The sequence below is a fragment of the Rhinopithecus bieti genome, unplaced genomic scaffold (assembly GCF_001698545.2).
Source record: "Rhinopithecus bieti isolate Rb0 unplaced genomic scaffold, ASM169854v2 scaffold_425, whole genome shotgun sequence".
In the NCBI taxonomy this organism is placed as follows: Eukaryota; Metazoa; Chordata; class Mammalia; order Primates; family Cercopithecidae; genus Rhinopithecus; species Rhinopithecus bieti.
The window spans coordinates 991,912-1,013,041 of record NW_016803361.1 but is presented as its reverse complement, the minus strand read 5'-3'; the positions used below and the strand labels follow the sequence as shown (position 1 = coordinate 1,013,041).

The 21,130-nt window shown below is 50.5% G+C and overlaps 1 protein-coding gene across 1 annotated transcript in view; it reads left to right on the top strand.

The window, feature by feature from the left end:
* SLIT1 (slit guidance ligand 1) overlaps positions 1–18,056 on the top strand; it is a 195,448-nt gene extending 177,392 nt beyond the window's left edge. Inside the window, exons 29-37 of the mRNA XM_017880044.1 lie at positions 2,163–2,302; positions 2,484–2,577; positions 5,142–5,279; positions 9,565–9,802; positions 11,472–11,602; positions 12,068–12,222; positions 13,302–13,590; positions 13,742–13,953; positions 14,765–18,056. Coding sequence (XP_017735533.1) covers positions 2,163–2,302; positions 2,484–2,577; positions 5,142–5,279; positions 9,565–9,802; positions 11,472–11,602; positions 12,068–12,222; positions 13,302–13,590; positions 13,742–13,953; positions 14,765–15,003 — 1,636 coding nt within the window. The 3' untranslated portion in view covers positions 15,004–18,056. The remainder of the gene's footprint in view (positions 1–2,162; positions 2,303–2,483; positions 2,578–5,141; positions 5,280–9,564; positions 9,803–11,471; positions 11,603–12,067; positions 12,223–13,301; positions 13,591–13,741; positions 13,954–14,764) is intronic.
* The last annotated feature ends 3,074 nt before the right edge of the window (positions 18,057–21,130 follow it).

Genomic DNA, 21,130 nt, shown 5'->3' with positions numbered 1-21,130 from the left:
AGACAGTCTCGCTCTGTCACCAGGCTGGAGTGCAGTGGCAAGATCTCGACTCACTGCAACCTCCGCCTCCTGGGTTCAAGTAATTCTCCTGCCTCAGCCTCCCAAGTAGCTGGGACTACAGGCATGCACCACCACACCCAGCTAATTTTTGTATTTTTAGTAGAGATGGGGTTTCACCATGTTGGCCAGGCTGGTCTCGAACTCCTGACCTCAAGAGATCCTCCCACCTTGGCCTCCCAAAGTGCTGGGATTACAGGCATGAGCCACCACACCTGGCCAATTGGACACCATTTTAAAATGACACAAGTTCTTCTTTAACAGTTGAACATTTTACCTTGTTCTTTTTTCTCCTCTAACTAGTATTTTATTTTGCTCCTTACCCTCCTGTCTTTTTTTTCTAACCGAATATGTTTTTATGCTAGAGTCTTTTCTTGAGTACTCTGCCATACATCTCTGTCCCCAACATGGGTATGTGTAAGGTAAAACTTAAGGTTTTTTTCTTATTTCTTATCACTATAAGCTTCTGATTTAAAGTTTCTTTTGCTGTGAGTTATCCCTACGTAATTTGAAACAACATAACTGTATTATGGAACTGGGTTGCAGATTATTACACGTAGAAGGAAAATTTTATTAGAATGTATCTCTCTTAATGAGATGGATGGGGTGCTTTTTTGTTCTGTTCTTCTCTCAGCTGGTATATGGGTGAATGTTGCAGAATGAGAGAGGACACAGCGGTTGATCTTTTCCTGTTTCGTTTTGTTTTTATAGATATAAATGCTGGGAAAGTTTGTTCATGTAAATAAACTGGTGAGATTAGGAGTTTTATTATAGCCATGTCACTCAATTCTTTGAAAGCCCTCCCGGTTTATAAGCCACATCTCCACAGTGACCTGCCATCAAGATTATTTTTAATGTTCTATCAGCTGACAGTTCCATGAGGCCTTCCTTCAATTACTTCCAGTGCACAGAACTGGAAACCTCTTGACTTAGATTGCATGTATTCATTCACTTTCTAAACATCAGGATTCCTAACTGCCCCTTTATTTGGTGCCTGGAAGCATGCCCACCTTTCTACCTGTAGGGCTTGTCCCATCACCCCCCAGTCTGTAAGGGCTGGGGCTGGGACAGATGCCACCTTTTTAGAGTTCTGGGCTGGGTCAATTTAGGGAGGAGCCCGTGCAGATATTTGAAGATCTGGAAATTAATTTCTTGGACCTCTCTCTGATTCGCACACCCCTTGGAAACCTTGGCTGCCCCAGGGGAAGGTGTATCCTGGTTTGAAGGTCACTGATCCCCAGGGACCCTCATGACCAGGCTCCTGCTCACTGCAGCCCTTTGCTCACCATGCCTGAAGTCTGTGCTCCTGAAGTATTGGACTGTGTGGATGGGCAGGGCCCCTGTAGAAGACTGGCTGTGGGGTTCCCTTCCACTCCAGGCTTTTTTTTTTTTTTTTTTTGAAACAGAGTCTTGCTCTGTCTCCCAGGCTGGAGTACAGTGGCATGATCTTGGCTCACTGTAACCTCCGCCTCACAGGTTCAAGCAATTCCCCTGCCTCAGCCTCCTAAGTAGCTGGGATTACAGGCACATGCCACCATGTCCAGCTAATTTTGGTAATTTAGTAGAGACAGAGTTTCACCGTGTTGGCCAGGCTGGTCTCCAACTTCTGACCTCAGGTGGTCCACCTGCTTTGGCCTCCCAGAGTGCCGGGATTACAGGCATGAGCCACCGCGCCTGGCCACTCCAGGCTTTTACAAACACCGCTGCCCCAGTCACCTTCCTCCCCTTCCTGCTCTCCCTTGTCAGGGTCCTTGGTTAATTCATCACCTCCTCCAGAAAGCCTGCCCTTATCACTCTGTGCCAAGGAGGAGCCAGGTGTCTCCTGCCCCTCTGTGCCACCTCCTTGGCTTCAGTGCTTACACCATCCTAGTCCTCACTACCTCTCCTCTCACCACCCATCTCCTCTAGCCTCCCCACTAGACTGTGAGTGAATCCCATGAGGGCAGGGTCAGTCTTGGTCACCTCTAACCCTACCCAGCACCTGGCAAGGGCCTGACCCGGAGTAGGGACCCTAACTCTGTGGAATGGTGATATTGACCAGTAGCCACAGGCTTCCACCAGTGTTCCAGGAGGGCTGTCTCTCCATCCTCCCATTCCCCGCACAGGTGCTCCTGTCCCACCGGCTTTGAAGGACCAACCTGTGGGGTGAACACGGATGACTGTGTGGATCACGCCTGTGCCAATGGGGGTGTCTGTGTGGACGGCGTAGGCAACTACACCTGCCAGTGCCCCCTGCAGTATGAGGGTAAGTGCACCAGGGAGCAGTGTCTGGGGAGGTGGGGACAGAGACAGCCCTGAGCCCCCATGCCCAGGAGTGGAAGGGGGTCCCTGCCTCAGTGTCTGCAGGAGGATTCCTGTGGGTCTGGCCACCCAACAGAGCACAGGAGAGCAGCTTCTTTCCTGCCCCTTGCTCATTCTTTCCCCAGGAAGGGCCTGTGAACAGCTGGTGGACTTGTGCTCTCCAGATCTGAACCCGTGTCAACACGAGGCCCAGTGTGTGGGCACCCCGGACGGGCCCAGGTCAGTGTTGCCCCTTTCCAGGGCCAGGGAGGAGCTCGGGCCCCTGAGTCAGACTGGATTCCAGTCTGGGCTCCGCACCTCACCCTCATTTCCTCATTTGTCCAATGAGTTTGGTCTCAGCTCTACAGGGTTCCTGAGAATCCATGCGGGGTTGGGGTAGAGGGGTGATGTGCCCAGCTTTGTGGCCACAGAGACCTGGGTTTGCAGCCTGACCCTGAATGTGTCACTTGCCTGCTCTGAGCTTGTTTTCTCATCTGTCAACTGGGCGCAACAGTAGCTTCCTCCTGGGATGGTTGCAAGGGTAAGATGAGAAAATGCATGGAAAGCACTTAGCTCCAGGTCTGGCATCTGTTAAGTGCTCCAGGCTATTATTCCAGATCCACCATTTCTTATCCCCAATTACAAAATCCACAAAGTTCAGGAAAGCATCCCATCTCATGGCCAAATCTTATCTGACCTGGATGTATTTGGTAACAAAAGCTGCCCTGCACTGGTATGAGATTGCTTTTTGTTGTTATTCATCCCGTGTAATGTGAACATGTGTAGATTTTGTGGCAGAAATGTGGGTAAGTCTGATTATGAGGCTGCCTCAGCTCCTACCAGTAGGTTGTGTCATATGCATTGTCTGACCTTACCAAAATCTAAAAAGTGTTGAATTCCAAAACCTGTCTGTCCCAGGAGGTTTGGGTAAAAGTTGTTGGTCTGTATTTTCATCATGGTTGTTATCGGCATATGTGAAAATGTTTGTTACTTGAAGACTGCTTTATAAAGGTCACACATTTTTAAAATAATGCTTCCCACTGCAGTTTTGCAAACATAGTCTCATTTCTGGGACCTCCGCATTCCACCAGTCAGGCCAGCAAGGGGTGGTCAGGCCAGAGTTTCCTGGGGCTTGTGGCTGAGGGACCCAAGCCCAGGGGCTCGGATGGAGTCCCCCAGGAGCCCCCTGTCTAACTGGAGCAGCCTGAGGCCCACGACAGGAAGCAAGAGTCCAGGATTGTTGAGGCCTGGTTCCACGGTCAATGGGCCCACAAGAGCCTCCATCCAAATGGTGGACGGACACTGTACTCCTGCGGGGGCTCCCAGGGGTGGGGCTTGGCAGGCAGACCAATCAGCAGTGGTAGATTGGGCAGCATGCGCCCTCCTTGGAGGGTAGGATAAGGCAGGACTGTACGTTGTCCAGCCTGGAGCTGCTAGCACAGTCCCTCAATCACAAAGGGTAAGCATTGTGCTTAGCTCTGGACCCGGGGCTGTGGCACACAGTGGAGTGTTGAGTGCGTGTTCTCTTAACTGCCTGTCCTGGTGGAAAGATAGAACTGACATGCTCAACTGTGCCTGGCATTACCAGCAACCCAAGACATATATCCAATATATAGTCATTAAATGAATGAACGAGTAAGTGGTGGCTTAGCTACGATAACATTTTTCAGACTGTAACTCCAGACTCATTAGTGGGTTGTGATCAATTGGATATAAAGGGAGCCCCAGCCCCTGTTTAATATTAATGTCAAGATTAACATTAAAAGATAAAACAAAGTATCAGAGAGCAACATGCCATCTTATATAATAAGGATAATTAGTATTGTATGAATCTGGTTTTGAGTGTGTGTGTGTGTGTGTGTGTACATGTACTGGGCTTGAAAGTATTTCTTATAGCCTGAAAAACACTGGACAAGGAAATGAGTAAAAAACCCAGGCAAGAGCACCCATCTGCCAGGTTGTGTGATTGAGCTTCAGAGTTAGGAGTTTAGAAGGAGATCAGACAAGGGGACTGCTCAGTGAGGGCTGGAGCGCTCTCTGGAGGCTTCCTGGAGGAGGTGAGCTGGCTGGACCATGCTGGGAGAAAGGAGACAGTATTCTGGAATCCACGGGTGTGAAGGCAGGGAAGTGCTTGGTGAGGTGAGTTTGGTGTCGGGGGATCAGGAGTCCTGTAGGACAGAGAGCAAGGCCATTACTAGAAAGGAGTGTCCTTTATTTATTTGATAGGCAGACAGTAGCCCAAAGGGAGTATTTTGGGCCAGCACTGAGGCATGGTGGGAGCTGGGAAGCTGGGGGCTGACCTGAGGTCAAGGCACCCACTGAGCAGGGGGCACTAGCCCTGCTGAGGACTGGGAGGCTGGGGAAAGAGGAGTGGGGGAGTCTGTGGAACTCAGCCACGTGGTAGCGGGTCCTGGGAGAACAGGGAGGGTACAGCTGAGCCGCTGGAGAGGTCGGGAAGGGGCTGACACTTGGCCTTGGAAGTGCTGTTGCTGGTGAGGGTGGGTCCTCTGTGACAAGACTCCATCTCCCCCTGCCACTGGGGTCTACTCTTTCAGCCCCAGGCCTCTACCTCAAGTCCACATGAGCTCTCTTCTCCTACTAGGAAAGGCTCCCAGGATGGGCTGGGGCCCTTTTAGATCCAGAGCTCTGTGTGACCTCCTGGAGATCCCCACAGCCTCCCTCAGTGGAACTTGATGTTCTCCCTCACATGTACAGACTGTGTGTGGGGAGCCCTGGTGCACTCCCCTGGCCTCCCAGGCTCTGTGTAGCTGACCCCCCAACTACCCATGTCCCCCCCACACCAGGTGTGAGTGCTTGCCAGGTTACGCAGGTGACAACTGCAGCGAGAACCAGGATGACTGCAGGGACCACCGCTGCCAGAATGGGGCCCAGTGTATGGATGAAGTCAACAGCTACTCCTGCCTCTGTGCTGAGGGTTACAGGTGAGCAGCCCCTGGACACACTAGGAGTGACTCCTTGTGGCTGCCAGCCCCTGGGCTGGCAGGAGCCTCCAGCCATGGCGAAGGAAAGGGGTATGGGTCAGAGCCTGGGAGTTGGATGCTGGGGTTTTAACCATGGCTCTGCCAGTCACCAGCTGTGCAGCCTTGGGAAAGTCATGTAACTGCCCAGGGGCTAGGCAGAGGACCCCTAACCTGTTTGGTGCAGGGGGTGAGAGGTGGGTGCAGATGACAGGGCAGTGTGCTGTCACTTATCTGCCTAGCTGAGCCTCTGAAGACATGTCCTGCCACAAAGGTTATCTACCAGCCCACTGGGCTCCCCTGGGAGGTTGGAGGGCCCACCCTCTCTCCGGCCACCCATGTCCCATGCTCTGCTCACTCATTTGTTAAAAAATAGCTTTATTGAGATATAATTCATGTAGCATACAGTTTACTCAGTTACATGTAAAATTCCATGACTTTTAGTTTATTCCCAGAGTTGTACATCCATCACCACAATCGATTTTGAACATTTTCATTTTCCCCAGAAAAACCCCATACCCCTTATCTGTCACACCAGCCCCTCTTCTACCCAGCTCCAGGCAACTACTAATCTCCTAATATTTGTGTCTATATATCTGCCTGTTCTGGGGATTTCCTGTAAGTCGAATCGTACAATCTGTTGTCCTTTGTGACTGGCTGCTTTCACTCAGCATCATGTTTTGAGGTTCATCTGTGTGGTAGCATGTGTCAGCACTTCATTCCTTCTTATGGCTAAACAATGTTCCATTGTATGGACATAACCACATTTTGTTTACCCACTCATCAGTTGATAGGCTTTTAGATTGTTGCCACTTTTTGGCTATAATGAAGGCTGATCTTATCAACATTTGTGTACAGGTTTTTATGTAGACATACGTTTTTAATTATCGGGGATATATGCCTAAGAGTGGATTTTCTGAGTCATATGTTAACTGTATGTTTAACTGTTTGAGGAACTACCAAACTGTTTTTCCTAATGGTTGCACCATTCCCACCACCAGTATATGAAGGTGTGAAGTGGTAGCTCATTGTGGTTTTGATTTGCATTTCCTCAGTGGCCAATGATGTTGAGCATCTTTTCATGTGCTTATTAGCCATTTAAAATATCTTCTTTGGAAAAAAAATTCTATTCAAGTTCTTTGCTCATTTTAAATTGAGGTATTTGTCTTTTGTTATTGAGTTGTAAAGGCTTTTATATATTCTAGACAAGCCCCTTATCAGATATATGTTGACAAGTATTTTCTCCCATTTTGTTGGTTGTCTTTTCTTGATAATGCACAAAAGTGTTTAATTTGGGTACATCTAGTGTAATAATTTGGGTACATCTAGTTTATTTTTTATTTTGTTGCTTGTGTTGTGGGTATCCTAAAAAACCGTTGCCTAATCCAAGGTTATGAAGATTTATACCTATGTTGTCTTCTAAGAGTTTTACAGTTTTAGCTCTTATATTTAGGTCATTGATCCATTTTGAGTTAATTTTTATCTTTGGTGTGAAGTAGAGGTCCCCACTTCATTCTTTTGCATGCAGATATACAGTTGTACTAGCACTATTTGTTGAAAAGATAATTCTTTTTTTTTTTTTTTTTTTTTTTTTTTTTGAGACGGAGTCTTGCTCTGTCGCCCGGGCTGGGAGTGCGGGCCGGATCTCAGCTCAATGCAAACACACCGCCCCCGGGTTCACGCCATTCTCACTGCCTCACTCCCCAGTAGCTGGGACTTACAGGCGCCAGCCCACCTCGCCCGCTAGCTTTTTGTATTTTTCAGTAGAAGACGGGTTTCACCGTGTTAGCCAGGATGTCTCAAAACTCCTGACCTCGTGATCCCACCGCTCGGCCTCCAATAGTGCTGGGATTACAGGCTTGAGCCCCGGCGCCCGGCCGATAATTCTTTCCAATTGAATGATCATGGCACTCTTGTCAAAATCAACTAGCCTTTTAAATGTAAGGGATATTTCTCGGATCCCAACGTTCTATTCGCATTAATCTGATGACTGTCCTGAAGCCAGACCACACTATTCTTGATTACTGTAGTTTTTGAATATATTTTGAAATTGGGAAGTGTCCAGTCTCCAGTTGGTTTTTCTTTTTAAAGCTTGTTTTGGTCTAATTCCTGGTCCCTTGAATTTCTGATATGAACTTTTAAGGATCAGCATGGTTGATTCTGAAAGAAATCAACTTCGCGCGCTCTTGATTAGGTTCTATTTGAATCTGTAAGGATCAATTTAGCTATGTGTTCCTGTTTTTCTCTTTTTTGTTTTTTTTTTTTTTTTGAGACAGGTTCTTGCCTCTTGTTCCCCAAGCTGGAGTGCAATGGCACCAATCTTGGCCTCACTGCAACCAATCATGCTCCAGGTTCAAGCCAATTCTGCCTCAGCCTCCAGAGTAGCTGGGATTATAGGCATGTGCCACCACGCCTGGCTTATTTTTTGTATTTTTAGTAGAAACTGGTTTTCACCATGTTAGCCAGGCTGATCTTGGACTCCTGACCTCAGGTGATCCACCCATCTTGGCCTCCCAAAGTGCTGGGATTACAGGTGTGAGCCACCATGCCTGGCCCAGTATTGCCATTTTAACAATATTAAGCATACTGATCCATGAACATGAATGCCTTTCCATTTATTTAGATCTTCTTTAATTTCTTTCAACATTTTATAGTTTTCAAAGTATATGTTTTGCACTTAAAAATTTTGTTCTTAAGTATTTTATTCTGTTTGATGTATTATAAAGGAATTGTTTTCTTAATTTCATTTTTTGTTTGATTTTTGTGCATTAATCTGGTATTCTACAATCTTGCTGAATTATTTCATTAATTCTAATAGCATTTTAATGGAATCTGTAGGAGTTTCTTATACAAGATCATGTCATCTGGATGCATTTTATTTCTCCTTCCTTCCTTCCTGCCTGCCTTCCTTCCTGCCTTCCTGCCTTCCCTCTCTCCTTCCCTCCTTCCCTCCCTCTTCCTCCCTTCTTCCTTCATTCCTTTTTTTTTCCTTTCCCTTTTTCCTAACTGCCATGGCTAGAACCTCCAGTAAAATATTGAATAGAAATTGTGAGAGCAAATATCCTTGTGTTGTTCCTAATCTTAGGAGGAAAAAATTCAGTCTCTCATTATTAAGTTTGATGTCAGTTGTGTGTTTTTTGTAGATGCCCTTTATCAGGTTGATGCAGTTCACTTCTATTCCTAGTCTGTGGAGTGTTTTTGTCATGAAGGAATGTTGAAGTTTGTCAAATGCATTTTCTGCATCTATTGAGATGAACCTTTTTTTTTTTTTTTTTTTTTTTGCTTTTTCATCTATCAATGTCATGTATTCCATTAATTGAATTTCAGAGGTCAAACCAGCCTTGCATTTCTGGCGTAAATCTCACTTGGTCATTGTATACAATCCTTTTTATGCTGTACTTGATTTCCTAGTAATTTGTTGAGGATTTTGGTGACAATATTTATAATAGATATTGGTCTGTAGTTTTTTGTGATATCTTTTGTTGTGATGTCTTTGTTTTTGGTATTGGGGTAATGCTGGTCTCATAGAATGAGTTAGAAAATGTTCCTTCATTTTTTATGTTTTGGACAAGTTTGTGAAGAATTGGTATTTATTGTTTTTAAATGGTTGGTAGAATTCACCAGTTAAACCATCTGGGCCTGGGAATTTTCTGATTACTAATTCAATTTCTTTACTAGTTATAGGTCTATTCATATTTTCTATTTTTTTCTTGGTTCAGTTTTGGTAGTTTGCATATTTCTAGGAATTTGTGCATTTCATCTATGTTATCTAGTTTATTGGTACATCATTGTTCATAATATTCCTTTATAATTCATTGTATTTCTATAAGGTTGGTAGTAATGTCCCTTCTTTTATTTCTTATTTTAGTAACTTGACTCTTCCCTCTTTATGCTTGTGTCTTAAATCTCAGTTTTCTTTTCTGTAAAATGTATATAGTAAAATCTGGCTTGCAGAGTTATTGACATTGTCAGTAATCACCTTGGATCTTGTTAAAAAGCAGATTCAGTGGGTTTCCCATTTCTATCAAGTGTCCAGGTAATGTTGATGCTGCTGGACCAGGGGCCATACTTGTATCCTGGTATCCTTCTGGCTCTCAGCTCTCTCATGAAAAGTGTTTATTAGAGCATCTTCTGTCACTTTAAGAATCCATTTTCTCAAGATGTTTAGTGTATTTCTCTCCAGGACTATGGGAGAGGAAGATACCCCCTTCCTCCTTGGCCCTCTCTGACTTGTGTCCTTTTCTCTCAGTGGACAGCTCTGTGAGATCCCTCCCCATCTGCCTACCCCCAAGAGCCCCTGTGAGGGGACTGAGTGCCAGAATGGGGCCAACTGTGTGGACCAGGGCAACAGGCCCGTGTGCCAGTGCCTCCCAGGCTTCGGTGGCCCTGAGTGTGAGAAGTTGCTCAGTGTCAACTTTGTGGATCGGGACACTTACCTGCAGTTCACTGACCTGCAAAACTGGCCACGGGCCAACATCACATTGCAGGTGCGTGCCACGGGGCTTGGTCACAGAGGGGAGTCAGGGAGCAGGGGACCCTGGCTTAGGCCAGAGCATCAAGATGCATCCCTGCATGGTGCCTGGGGAACTGGAAGGACTCTGTGTAATCAAAACCTTTTGTATATGGGTATCAAAATCTCGGCTTGAACTAATTTAAGCACAATTAGAAAGGTTATAGTGTCACAAAACCAGGGCAGGGGTGGACGTGGTCTCATGGGTAACTGAATCCAGAAAACCAGACTTGCCATCATCCCCTCCCACCATTTCTTGTCCCATTTCTTGAGGAGGCTGCTCCTCAGTGTCTGCCTCCAGTGCTGCAGACAGGCTTTCTACGTGTGGCTGGAACGTGGCCAGAATTAACTTTGGGCTTATACCTTTAACTGTATGTCCCTAGGGTCCCTTAAATTGTCCTTTTCATGCCTTCAGTTCCATCTCAGAACATCTTCCTATTGAGGGGAAAATAAAGCAAGTCCCACTTCAACAGCATTGATGAAATATATCAATATTTTGCTAAATATTTTTGGGGGATGGAGAGGAGAGTGGCTTATATTGCACAGCACATGATAAAGAACGTTAAACTCTCCTTTAGTCATCTTTCTCTTTCCCTCGAATTCCATTCCCTGTCACAAATGCCACATCTTTCTTCCCTCTCTTTTGTCCTCTTCTCCTTTTTTCTCAGAACTCTTCAGCCTCTCAAACATGCGCATTCTGCTCTCTTCCCCTACGTCACATCTCCAACATCCTATCCACTTACATAGTCTACATGGCAAGACAACAGCTAGCCTAACCGCCAAAAATAAAATTCACCAAAACCCTAACCAGCCATTGCCTCGGGCACGTCCTTGGTTTATCCTCATCTTTTACCAGACAGTGATTTACAAAGGCTCTTCCTTGCCAGCTCTAATTCGGTCAGCTCAAGGAAGATCTCTGATTGGCCTGGCGTTAGTCACATGCCCATCTCTGAACCAGCCGCTGAGTCCAAGGAGATGGGACAGTATGACTAGACAGCCTGGGTCATGTGCCCAGCTCCACAGACCAGAGGGCTCAGTGTCTTTACCAGAAGAAATGGAGGGAGGAGGACAAGACAGGGAAAAATGATCATGGCTCCTACAGCATCTTAGAGGGATCTCCCTCCTGAGGCAAAGATCTCACTTTTGCTTGCACGGTTCCAGCGACAGACACTACCTTCTGAGTGGCTCCTTCCACTAGGCTTGGTTGACTCTGGCTGTCAGAGAGCCTTCCTGAACTTGTCCTCTCTGTAGTTCCCCCCCTCTTAGCAGCTAGCTCCCCAAGGCCCACAGGACAGGGCTACCCACACCCTCCAGACAGGGGTCCCAGTCTAATTTCCCTCTCTGGGAAGATTGTCCTGAGGTCTCCTGGCTGCTTTCCCGGCACAGAGTTTCCAGGCCTCAGTGGCCCGTCACCTTCCCCTGCCCAGACCTGGCTAGGCTGGCAGTGGATGGGGCTTGAACCAGAGGCTGCAGCCCCTATTGGCGCCCCCTGGAGGAATGGCCTTGGGGAGGCTGGCCAGGTGGGGGAAGAGAGCTCTGCACAGAACATCTCTCTTCCAATCTTGGGTGCCCTCTCTGCCCCACCTGCTAGCCTGTGCTGCTGCTGCATGGGGTGGGGTGGGAGAGAAAGTGCCACTGCCCATCAGGTCTCCACAGCAGAGGACAATGGGATCCTTCTGTACAACGGGGACAACGACCACATTGCAGTTGAGCTGTACCAGGGCCATGTGCGTGTCAGCTACGACCCAGGCAGCTACCCCAGCTCTGCCATCTACAGGTAGGGCTTCCTCATGCCCCCCAGCTGCCCTCAGGGGTACGGGACTGCCAGGGCGAGGTCTCCTGGGCCAAAAGCAGGTGGTTATCGAGACCTCTAGAAACGTGGACTGAGTTTGAAGGACACTTGAACCATCTGGTTTAGCCCAAGGTTGGGTCTGAGGTCTCTGAGGCCTATGCAGTGGCCCTGTCCTTCCCCAACCCACCACCACCTTAGAGGAGGCTCCTTAATGGGGAGGGGGAGACTCATAAGTTTGAGACCCCTGCCTCAAACCTCTCAGCCTTCCCCAGGGAGTCCAAGAAGGGGAATAAGAGGGATCAGGGTATAGGCCATTGAGCCCCCACAGTCCTTTTCCTTAGAGATTTGGTCTCCTGGGGAGAATCTGTGGTGTTTCTGGGGAAGTGCCCAGGCAGGGATGGTCCAGACTGACACCCACTCCCTGGGATGGGGAACCCCCTCTTCTTCCAGTGCTGAGACGATCAACGACGGGCAGTTCCACACTGTTGAGCTGGTTGCCTTTGACCAGATGGTGAATCTCTCCATTGATGGTGGGAGCCCCATGACCATGGACAACTTTGGCAAACATTACACGCTCAACAGCGAGGCGCCACTCTATGTGGGAGGTGAGGACCTGGCCCTGGTGGGGCCTCTTTTGCTGTCTGGCCTGAGGCCAGCCAGGAGAGCTGGTGCCTAGGGACTGCACTGTGGGAAATGCCAAGTGGGAAGATGGTCCTGGTGGTGGTCAAGCTGCAGGTGGACTGGCCTCGCTGCCTGGAGGCCCAGCTGCTCTCTGCCTGGCTGAGACTGACCAAGAAGGATGGATACTTGGGTTGGGTGCAAGGCCTGGCTTAGGGGAGGTCCTGGGACTGTCCAGGCTGTCTGCAACACATTGGGCACCTTTCCTCTTGGTTTTGGGCTAGAAGGGGCTTTTCAATGGCTTAGGGTCCATTCCCAGTCTTGGGGCCCTCAGAGGCTCAGAGCCACTGCAAGAAGACTCAGGTACGGAGTCCCTGCATCAGCCAGGGACTGCCTCAGCTGGCCTTAGAGGCTTTGCAGGCTAGATGACCCTATCGACCACCTGCAAGCGTTTCTCGGTCTTGATAAGCAGGCTGTTGGATGCAGCGGGGCCGTCTCCACACCCTGTGGGGGGCATGCTGAGGCTGGGGCAGAGGTGAGGGATGGCCCTGGGCCTCAGCCCAGCTCCGCAGCTTACTCCTTGTGCAGCTTCAGGCCAGTCATGAGCATCTGTCAAATGGGGCTTAGCAAGCCCTACTTCAGAGGGCTGCTGAGAAGGGACAGCCACAAAAGCAGTGACCCAGCACCACACATGATGTCTCGGTCCCGCCCCTTTGCTAGGGCTGGGGTCTCCGGGAGGTAAAAGCTGGTGTCCCAGGCAGAGAAGGCGCCTTGGCGAGGGCAGCCAGACTTTAGGAACAGGTACCTCAGAGCCGCACGTGGCAGCTGGCCACCACCAGGCCTGACACCCCAGCTCCAATCACAGAGGAAGCAGCTTTTCCCTTTCTTCTGGGAAGGGAGCCTGGGCCCTCCAAGGTGGCAGAGGACCTTGGATCAGGGTTGCAGAGATGAAGGACAGAGGCCGCAGGCAAGAGGGAAGGCCATGGAGCTGCCCAGACCTCAGAGGTGGGTGCCCGGCATAGCCCGAGCCTGACTCAGCCCAGCTATGCTCCCTCCCCTACCCCAGGGATGCCCGTGGACGTCAACTCAGCTGCCTTCCGCCTGTGGCAGATCCTCAATGGCACTGGCTTCCACGGCTGCATCCGAAACCTGTACATCAACAACGAGCTGCAGGACTTCACCAAGACTCAGATGAAGCCAGGCGTGGTGCCAGGCTGTGAACCCTGCCTCAAGCTTTACTGCCTGCATGGCATCTGCCAGCCCAACGCCACCCCGGGGCCCATGTGCCACTGTGAGGCCGGCTGGGTGGGCCTGCACTGTGACCAGCCTGCTGATGGCCCCTGTCATGGCCACAAGTGAGCCTGGGGCCCTGCAGTCGCATGCAGCTCCCTTTGTTTCAATCTTGGGAACAGAATAGAAGACCTGTGAAGTCAGGGCTGGGTAGGCTGCGTCGGGTGGGGCTTGGCTGGGTTTGTCCTCACAGCGCCTTTTCTCTGTCCCCTGCAGGTGTGTCCATGGGCAATGTGTGCCCCTCGACGCTCTTTCCTACAGCTGCCAGTGCCAGGATGGGTACTCGGGGGCCCTGTGCAACCAGGCCGGGGCCCTGGCAGAGCCCTGTAGAGGCCTGCAGTGCCTGCATGGCCACTGCCAGGCCTCAGCCACCAAGGGGGCACACTGTGTGTGTGACCCCGGCTTTTCGGGCGAGCTGTGTGAGCAAGGTCAGGGGCCCCCCTCCTGACGTGCACTCCCCAGGGTCCCCCACAAATTGCTTTAGCAATTTGACTCTTTCTTCCTCCCAACCTCGGCAGCCCTTCTGTCCTCCCCCAGCCCTGTACCATGGGCTGCTATGGGGCTTTCAGGGTCCCTCCACCCTCTGGGCACTGCTCCCGGTCTCTCTTGGCCCAGTTTGCCCTGCAGCTCCCTTATCCAGGGTATGCGCCTCTTCTGGCTGGGGTCTCTCCTTGCAGAAGAGACCACCCAGGGTAACAGCTCCTGGCCCAACCTCTGTACCTTGGCCCCATCACCTCATGACCTGGGAGTGGCAGCAGGAAGTCCGAGGGGTGGGGACTCCTTCCCAGGCCGTCCCTGGCCTGCTTGACCAAGATGGCTTCTGCTGGAATCCGGACTGTTAAGGCTGGGCAGGGAGAAGCTGGAGAAACCCAGAACTCAGGCACCTTAAGGATCCCCTAGACCACCCCCTCCCCAGCACGAACCCTTTTCATAATGTTACTGCCTCCAGGGCCTCCAGTCTCTCTTGCACGCCTCTAGCAATGGGGACCTCACCTCCCTCCGGCAGTTCAATCTGTCCTGGAGGGCCCTGGCGCTAGGACCAGACTGTAGGCCCTGGGAAGAAGCTTGTGCATGTCAGAGGGAGGCGGAAGTATGCTGGGCACAGAGATGGGGTCTGAGAGCCAAAGGATCCACCCCACAGATGCTGCCCTACTCCTCCTCTTCCTTCTGCCTCCCTGGAGGCAGCAGCTCACCCATGGGCGTGCCCTGAGGCTTTCTTTTGGTGTCTGTCCCATCCAGAGTCCGAGTGCCGGGGGGACCCTGTCCGGGACTTTCACCAGGTCCAGAGGGGCTATGCCATCTGCCAGACCACGCGCCCCCTGTCATGGGTGGAGTGCCGGGGCTCGTGCCCAGGCCAGGGCTGCTGCCAGGGCCTTCGGCTGAAGCGGAGGAAGTTCACCTTTGAGTGCAGCGATGGGACCTCTTTTGCCGAGGAGGTGGAAAAGCCCACCAAATGTGGCTGTGCCCTCTGCGCATAGTGCTGGGCGTGGACAGGCGGGTGAGGGTGGGCAAGGGGGCCCAGCCGCTGCAGCAGCAGCGACAGTCGCCAGCAGCTGGGCTGGGGTGCAGGTCATCACAGGACGGCTCCTGGGCAGCTGGGCCCTCCTGGATGGGGTGGTGCCAGAGCAGCCTTTTAAAAGCAAATTGGGTCATAGCTGGGGGCAGCGGGGGTGGGCGAGGCCTGAGCTGCGGGCTGCCCTCTCCGGAAGTGCCTTGCACAAATAGGCGCTTAATAAGTATTTGTTGAATGAATGTGTGCGTGAGGTCAGGCCAAGAAGTGCAGAACGATGACACCCCTCCTTATCTGCTACCTGAGTCTGGAGAAGAAAAATGACAGCTTTCCAAACCAACCCTTCCCTCTGGCCTGTGGCCCAGGCTGGCTTGGAGCTGGGTCCGTGGCCCCAGAAGCCTCTTACCCCTCTGCAGGCAACCATGAAGTACTCTCAGTCTCCCCGGGCAGCCAGCCTGGTTCATTCTGCTGCTACAGAATCTGCTGGTGGTAGGCCAGGCTGTGGAGCGGGGATGCCGCCTCCTGCTGGCCAGGGAGGGTCGGACCCTTCCCCGCTGGATTGACTGCAGCCACTGCTTGGGAATGAGGCTGTGGGTGGAGGTGGTTCTTAGGACCAGGCCGCTGAATCCTAAAGTTCTAGGATGACTACTGTAGCTTCAAGGAGGACTTATGTGGAGGAAACAGCCACAGGGGCTGCTTAGGGTGGCAGACCCCACCAAAAAGGGCAGGGGGTTCTTTGCTCTAGGTAAACAAACATCATCCACCTCTAGACACTGGTCACAGAAGGGGCATTGGTCCTGGGCTTCCCCAGCCACCAGTCAGCCACAAGCTGTCGGTGACCTATTGGCAGAGGGATTGGGTGTGAGGGTCTGGCCCAGGGGCTTGACGAGGGAGCAGCTGGTTCAGAGTCCTTCACACTGCAGGCCAGTAGGGAGCAGTGGAAGGGACAGTGCCCCAGGCATTGGGAAGTTCCCACTGGCTCTATCACTCGGGGCAAACTTCTCCCTGCCTGGGCCTCGGGTTCCTCAGCTGTAAAATGGCCAGAGGTCGGAGGCAGGATGACTAAATGAATAGTGTAGACTCCCCGACTGTGGTCTTGGGAGGCCAGAGGAGTTAGAAGACCTATTTTCATTGATCACATCAATAAGTATATATGTGCCTAACCCAGGGCTGGGGACTGTGGGCGTTCTGGCCTAATGGACAGATGTGAACTCATCCCAGAGCATCGCAGGAATGACCAGGATGCCTGGGAAGAGTTGAGCTGAGTGATGGCTCCAGCCACAGACAGTGGCCCAGGCCAGAGGGTTGCTGGCAATGAAGGAGCAAGTGTTGGAAGAGGCACTGAATACATGATTGCCTGACTGCATCGTCTTCTCTTCTATACACAGTGAAAACGTAGAAAGATGGTTTATGAGGCCAAATTGTGAATTGGCTAAAGGGAGGCAAAGTTGTACTCTCTTTCCCCAGAGGCCTCACCAAGAGGGCACACCCCTGGGGAGTTCTGGTGGGCAGCGGTGGTGAGCATGTCTCTGCCCTGGCTCCCTCCACCTGTGACCAGGAGGTATGGCTGGGTGTATGTTCAGGTGAGGCTCAGAGTGTCATTGTGTCCATGTCCTCTGCCCATGTCCCCCGCCCAGGGCAATGAGGGGAGCCCTTGATGCTGATTAGAAGGCTAGAGCTGGGGTAGAGGGTGCCTGGCATGTCCCATGCCACGGGGACTCAACCTAGCAACTATGAGTCCTGGGGTCCCTGTGATGGGAAGAGGGCCCTGCCCTGCCTAACGTGGGAGGTGTCCTCATGGCAGGATCTGCCCCTCACCAGGGGGCTGGGATCTACTTGCTTGGAGCTCTGAGCAAGGCCACAATGTCTGGCCCCACCCACAAGTAGACTGCAGCCTGGGCCTCATGGGGCTTCTCCCAGGACCACATGGCATCCCTCTCTTACTTTGAGTTTCCAGGCCACGTTGGGACCCTGCAGAGCATCTGCACCAGGCTGGATGGGGCAGAAAAGCTCAAGAGCAGCCATCTTGCCTCTTCCCTGGAAGAAAGCTGCTCTGGGACTCACCAACCCTGAGAAAGATAGCTTCCCTGGCCACCACCATTCCCCACCACCCTGGAGAAGTCAATTCCCAGGCTTGAAGGGCACTGACTGGCAGGCGGCCTCTTCATTCTGCAGGAGGTGGAAAGGGTACCTGTAGACAGGTGACGCTCACCCCTCACCTGGCGCCATGGAGCTGGGAGGTGAGCGGCTGGCGTATTTGTTCCCAGGGAGCACCATGTGAGTTTAAGGCTCCCCTGACCAGCCCCACCACATGGTCCAGACTCCTAGCACAGCAGCGCTGACCTCGGTGCAGTCTGAGGATTGGAATCCACCATGAGGTGAGCTGAGAGCTGTGTGCCCCAGGACCAACTTTTTCTCCAACTTGGCCATCAACCAGCGAGTTGAGTCAGCACTCACGTTGCCTGTTCACACTCCGCTTGAAAGTCCGGAAGGCGGCTACTGCGAAATCGCCCCTCTGAGAAGTCCTCTCTCCACATCTTGCCCCCCTTTGTGAAGACCCCTAGTTCGCTCTGCATTTTAGACATGAAGAGATACAGCAGGGTGCGTCCCGAGGGAGCTGTGGCCTTGTAACACCACTGGCAACAGGGCCGGGGCTCCCGGTGAAGGTGTCAGGAAGTGGAAAAGGCTGGACTTTGTCTCCTCTTTGCCTGCTGGTAGCCTAACCGCAAAAGTATCTCTTTATACAGAATACTTACAGATTCTAATATATATTTGTATTTCATTTTGTTATAGTATTTTTATATGTTAAAGTCAACATCCAGCGTCTTGTTTTGCCTTTCAGATGCTATGTGGTCGTAGCATGTTTTGTTGGGGGTTTCTGTAGTCTTGTTTGAATCGACTCCTAGAGGCTGGTTTAGAACAGGCCCGTGAGGGAGCCGCACCTGCCCCGGAAGTATTGTTTTAGACTATGTCCATGTTGTCTGTTGTCTTCCATGTGAACATGACATTGATTCACTCTGCCTTGTTGGTCTCTTTTTCTCCACCGAGAGCGGGCCCGGTGCTGCTAGCATTCTCTCCTAGGGCTTCTGGGCAGATCACATATGGGTCATCATCCAGGGTGGCTCCAAGGGGCTACACACATAGGACGTCTGTCCCTGGAACTCCCTGCCCTTCCTGAAGTCCATTCCTCCTGAAGAAGGAGGGCACCCTGGGAGAGGGGTCTCACAGACCCCTGGGGTCTGTCAGTGCACGGCCGAGCTGGGGAGGCTGCTCATCCTCATCTCCCTTCAAGGAATAGCTGTGACATGGACATTCTGTAAGTTTGCGCACAGGGCCACACCCATCTTTAATCTGGCTCTGAGGGTTTCGGAGCCATCAGAGCAATCAATAGTGTGACTTCTCAGATGTCCTGTGAGTTTCACTTTCCTGTCCCTAGCGCAGTGACTCTTAGAAATTGGTGGAGAAAGCAGGCACACATACGTCTGCAGTGGCTCCGTCACCATTCAGATGAGAACACTGCAAGCATAATTTTATAGGACTCAGGATGGATGTCTGGGTAAGGCCAGGCCTGGGCAGGCAGGCTGGGCAGGGTCACTGACACTAAACGGAAGCCTGAGCCAGGACCATGAGCCACAACCATGGACAGATTTCCGTGGAAAATCGGGCCAGGGCAATGGTAATACAAGCCACACCTTAACAGCACATGGGTCATCTTGAAAGTGGCCAGTTGATATAACTTCCGTGCCTTCAAAAAAATTAGGGCTTTTGGAGGAAATGTAATGAACAGTGTGCAGGAGAGAAAATGGCTTCCAATGGGGTTGGATGCTGCTGTCTCGCAAGGCCAGTCGGTTACCTGTCAGTCACCTGGCCTGTCGTTTGCGTCGCCACATCTGATAAGGCAGCAGGTACACACACCCATTCCCCTGCCGTGAAGAACCAGTGGTCAAATGGGAACTGACAATCAGGGGCTGTGGTGTCCTGAAAGGCACATTTTTCCAGTCTCATGCCAGCTGACTCTTACCATGAGTTAATTCTGTCAAATCTTCATCTTTTTCATTTTTTTTTAAAAAGAGAAGTCAGAACTCTCAATCTTTATGTAAAGAAAAGCTCAAAGTATTTTTTTAAACACGAGGCTGAAGAAAACACATCTGTAGGCCACCAGTTTGCTATTTCTGAGTTAAAGAAAAATCAGTGGCAAATTTCACTGCTAAAAGGAAATCCCCAGCCAAGGGAATGGGCACAGCCAGGCTTGGTTGGGAGGATGGAGGCCAAAAAGCAGTGCCCAGACTTCCAACAGGCAACATCCTGATTACTAGGGCTGCCAAGTTTTTCTGAGATTGGTGATGACACCTCTATCATCCCTAAACCCAAAACCCTCAGAGTTAATTTTTGAGATGTCCCCTCACCCCAAAGCAGCCAGTCTGCACCTCTTGGGTATTTTCGTTATTCCACTACAGGATGACTACTGGAGGAAAAGAGGTCTATCTTAACAATGAAAACAACTAATCTGGAATGAGGTAGTCTTCCAAATTCAGATTCAGAGGGGTGGCCTGGCAGTCAGCTGTGGGGTTATTTTTGCTGGAGGTGGTTCTGCATAGTGATGGCACAGTCAGATGAGCTTCTTGTGGGTCCTTACGCTGACCCACTTCAAGCAGAGTTGAAAGCATACAATGAAAAAACTCATGAGGCTAGCAAATGGAAGGACTTTTTCTGCCATACTCCAACAAAGGCATTGAGAGCTGGGTAGCCCTGGCCTGTGGCCTGTACACTTCCCAGTGGCTAGCCTGAGGTCAGGAACTTGCCCTTCATTGCTCCCTGTCCCTCAGGATGAAATGCTGGCACCTTTCCAACCCTGCCATGGGACTCTCAAGGATTCCTCCACTGTCTTTTCTTTTCCCTGAAGTTAGGCAGAACTCACAAAATGATTTATTACTGACATTAGCAAACAAGGCTTCTCTAAGTCCTGACACTTGGTGGAAGTGTTGCTTTGTGGTTCCTTCTGGCAACTCATCAATTTTGCCTTACGCTGCAAGTTGAATGACCAGCTCCAAGGCATTCTATGCGCTCTTCAGTGACTACACAGACACACTTGAATATCAAAGAAGTTTAATACGCTGCCATAAAATAAGCGCCTTGAAAAAGCTCATGGAATAGATGTCAATGTTAGAGAAACCCCTCCCACACATCCTCTGGCTCCACACCCCATCCCTCAAAACCAAACAAGAGAATCTGAAACAACACAGGAAATCCTTCCAAGCTTGGATTTCAGTGAGGGCCCCTCTACCAATAACAAGAACACAGGTTCCTACATGGCCTGATAGGAAAGCAAAACACAGAAGCACAAGAAGTCTACAAGATTTCAATATTTAAGAGACTTGGTACATATTCAAAGTTAAAATAACTCCAACTTTTATAGCTATACATATTGTTTTAAAGCAACTTAATATATTTTTAAATTTTATATATACACTCTCAAAGGTTCTTCAGGTGAGGTATGTAAACATTGTCTAATGAAAAATTTCAATGTTTCAAACCAACAAATTCACAGCATACATTGAATTTTCATCCATTAAAGACACAGTATATTCCTACACTCACTAACATAGTAGAAATCCAGGCCCAAGAGATACACACTGATCTTCTGGGTTGCCACTTGCAGAATATCTCATTTCACTGCTCTGGAAAGACACTGTCACACAGGCCGGGAGCACACGCTTGGTACCAGGACGGTGCTAGGCCCTCTGGAGGCCCTGTCCTTGGGCAGCTGGATCACTGGCTAAGACTCACAAAACAGCAAAAAGAGCACAACTGAACAACTACGAGATCGACCTCGGCAATGACAACACTGGGAGGAACCAGAAAGACCTTTAAAGGAACGGTAGAGATTCATTTTAGAGCTCCCTGAATCCACAGCCGGATCAGCAGCCCCTGCCCTAAACTCATTCAGAAGGGTTGCGGCCTAATAAGAATAAAAATCCAACGTGGCACCTGAGCTTCAGTTAAATTGCATGGGCCTCCTATGGCCCCCTGGCCCCTCAAAGGCATTCACGCTAGCCTCAATTAGGGCCCTGGGCTGTGCTTTTCATACAGGTTGG